This window comes from Halyomorpha halys, unplaced genomic scaffold (assembly GCF_000696795.3).
Source record: "Halyomorpha halys isolate HHAL.00 unplaced genomic scaffold, Hhal_1.1 Scaffold896.1, whole genome shotgun sequence".
NCBI lineage: Eukaryota > Metazoa > Arthropoda > Insecta > Hemiptera > Pentatomidae > Halyomorpha > Halyomorpha halys.
In genome coordinates, this window is record NW_027112585.1 from 115,304 (window position 1) to 118,650 (window position 3,347).

The 3,347-nt window shown below is 28.2% G+C and overlaps 1 protein-coding gene across 3 annotated transcripts in view; it reads right to left on the bottom strand.

Annotated features, from left to right (window-relative positions):
- Positions 1–1,182: 1,182 nt before the first annotated feature.
- The window catches only part of LOC106686902 (polycystin-1), a gene marked incomplete at its 5' end in the record, with an annotated part of 102,262 nt that continues 100,097 nt past the window's right edge, over positions 1,183–3,347 (bottom strand). For all 3 annotated transcript variants that reach the window (XM_067050378.1, XM_014430502.1, XM_014430499.1), the window contains 2 exon segments: positions 1,183–2,324; positions 2,403–2,632. In XM_067050378.1, coding sequence (XP_066906479.1) covers positions 1,341–2,324; positions 2,403–2,632 — 1,214 coding nt within the window.

The window sequence follows — 3,347 nt, forward strand, 5'->3', positions numbered from 1 at the left end:
TTATATATATTTATTATATAAATTTCATTTATTACTCCCAAAATTTTTAATAAAGAAATAGTATACACAAAATTGGTGTATTTGAACAGTGGCCCTTCTTTTACCAAGGTACACATGTATAATTTGAATGAAGAGAGAAAAAAAAATAGTTTAGTGTTGGTAATTATGATAATAACTATTCCTTAACTAACATAAATATATAAAATTCACTCCATTTTACTATTTTTTTTTTTCTTTGACTTAACTTTAATTTTATATTCAGAATTATGTATTGTACAGTATACTTTTAAAAACGAATGTAGGAAATGGCTAATTTATTGGAATTATTTTTTATCGGTAAGTATTCATGATCATAACTAATTATCCAACAAAATTATATTAAATACAAAGATCAATTTTATTATATTTTTTTAAAGTTGTTATAAAAACTGATTTAATGTTGGCTCTCCCTACATAAAATTAAATCAATTTGACTTTACTTCTGTTTCACATAAATAATCACATCTATTTAAGAAAATTATCAAAGTTGGCAAATTTGCTGTCTGATACGCCAAAACATAAATATTTTATTTAAAATAAAAACATCATATGCAATACAATAATACATTTAAGTAGGATTTTTTTTGTATGGTAATTTTTAGAATTTAAGAATGAATGTTTGAAGATAAATGAATAAATTTTTAATGTTGGAAGATTTTTTTCTTGCTATGAAGGATTTATTATATTAGTTGAAAACCATAATAATTCTAGAAACTCAGGTCAAGTTGCATTGTAATGTAACAGGTTCATCTTTCAAGTTCACTGTGTAAATTAAGTAAAATGTAAAATAAATATTTGTCAAAATGTAAAACAAATACCTAATGATCTGATGATGATTTTAGAAGTTGTCGGATTTTTCAGTGACCAACTTTGAATGAATCAGTGAAATGAAGTTCTTTCTTCGACATAACCATCTGCCACCAACAAGATGGCGGATAGTAATGTTGAATTTTAAGAATCATCCTAGGGCATCCTCTTGCTTTGGTACCAAATCTAAAAAAACAAAAGCAGACCCAATAGTCCTGGAGAAAAGCCATGGATAGAACATGGAGTGATTTTTTTCTTGATTAAAAGTAATAAATCAAAATGTTTTTAATGTGTTTAAACAAATAGTCTAATATATCATAATAATAGTAACTCGGTTTCTTAAGTAATTTGACATACATATTGATAATATAGATCTTCCAATTATTGTACAACAATTAACAGATATAATTAATATTTTCTTTTCATATAATGTAAAAATAAATGAATGCGACTTATACATCATATCATACATCTTTGGTATAATTTGTATTATTCTATTCAATTAACTCCAGAATCTGATCAATTTGATCGCACATTTTTTTGTGCCGTCTAGCCGCAGTAATAAAATCTGCCATTATGTCTGCAGCCTCCCATTTTTTTAGTTTGAAATCACGAGTAACTCTTAGTTTAGCCGCATCATAAATTTTTCTTCTGTATTTATTTTTTTCTTCTCTAGTTGCAGTTCCCTGTTGAATACGCATTTCAACATCATCCATCATTAGTTTCTTTATTCCTCGCATGAAGCCAGTATAAAGAAAACGGAAATGATTCGAGTAAGGTTCTACTCTTCCCAAAGTAATAAAATGAAATTTTGATTTTGCATAGAAAACAATGAAAACAGCAATTATAAACATTCCACCAATAAAATATATCAAATTTAACAATATTTTGAATAAAACATTATTTTCACTGCATTCCTGATATTTAAGGAAATTAATTTTGGGTACAATTAAAGTATCAAATATGCGATAGTTTTGCATTTCAGAAATATATGCCACTATTGAAAGCAGAGAAGTAAAGAACAATACAAATACTAAACAGCAGATTATATATGGCATTGACTGATTTACGGCATTACGTAGAATGTAATAATATTTACCATAATGTGCCAGCTGTAATAATCTAATAGTAGTTAGAACAATAAGTATAGATAAGAGAATTGATCCAAGATCATCTTGATAAAAGGGATAAGAAAAGCTAATAAATGCTTCATTAACTGTTTGTTCATGAGCATCAGAATAGATTTTAAAATATGACACCCGGACCATATATGCTATAACACAGCAAAATCCAAAAAATATTATTAGTATATCAATAATATTTCCCCAAGAATTGAGGAAAGGTCCCATTCCTTCAACCGAAACATGAATAACAACTCTCATTAGGGAGAGTATCAAAATCACTATAAAGAAGATAAGTGCAACTAAGAAAGGTATATCAAGAGTTTCTGTGTAAAATTGATGATAAGCAGTGTCAATCTGAAAAAAAAAAAAAATAGAAAATTTTTAATAATGAAATGTAAAAGAATTAATAAAAATATAAACTATTGTATTTACATAAACTCTCGTTCCAATGACACCACTGGCAAGATTCTCAATAACAATTGTTACTTGAGAAAATAAATTGCTGAATGCATTGTATAAATTGAATTCAATAAATACTGCTCGGGTAAGTTCATCAAACCACTTATTAATCTTCAATTTAATGACTTCTTTAGAGGAGTCTTGCATATTTGTTGTTAAGTTTTTTATGTATCCTCCTCCTGGGTAATAATATCCTGATATACCTGGAAAAGCAAAATCACATTAAAAAGGTGATTCTCCAAAAAATATAATTTTTTGAGCCCAAAATTTCAAGCAAGTGGACCAAATTCCCCAGTTTTTCATGTAGATTCCTAGGGTCTTAGAGAACAGTTTGCAACATAAGACAGAAATCAAATCACTTTTTTGGAATCTGAACCCCATGAGGAGGAAAATATCTTAGCCATTGAACTTAGATGGAATTCTGAATGATCCCAAAAACAAACGAATGTGACCAAACTGTGAGATCTCCCATAATACCTTCTTAACTGGCTGGCTACTTCAATTCTGTTAGCAGTTCTAAATGCTGTTTAATTCTGTGTGTTGTCATTTCTAAACTATACATTTCATTTTGGGTTTGTAAAATAACTGCGTGTATATGAATGACAATATCTTCTCACTATGTTTGTGAAATATGCAATAAAATATATTTGACTGGGTTCAATATGAATGTATCGATTATATGGAATACAAGCAAACATATTCAATATTATTGTACTGATTATTTGGAGTACTAGCAAACATATACATTTTTTAAATATAAGAAGATGGTCATGGTTGCAGTCAAAAAAGAACAAAGCTAGTTTATAACTATTAAATGTCCGACGTTTCGCCCCACTTTGCAAGGCTTCATCGGGGCTGTCAAAGTGACTGCAACCCTGACCATCTTCTTATATTTAAGTTTTACGGTGAAATATATAT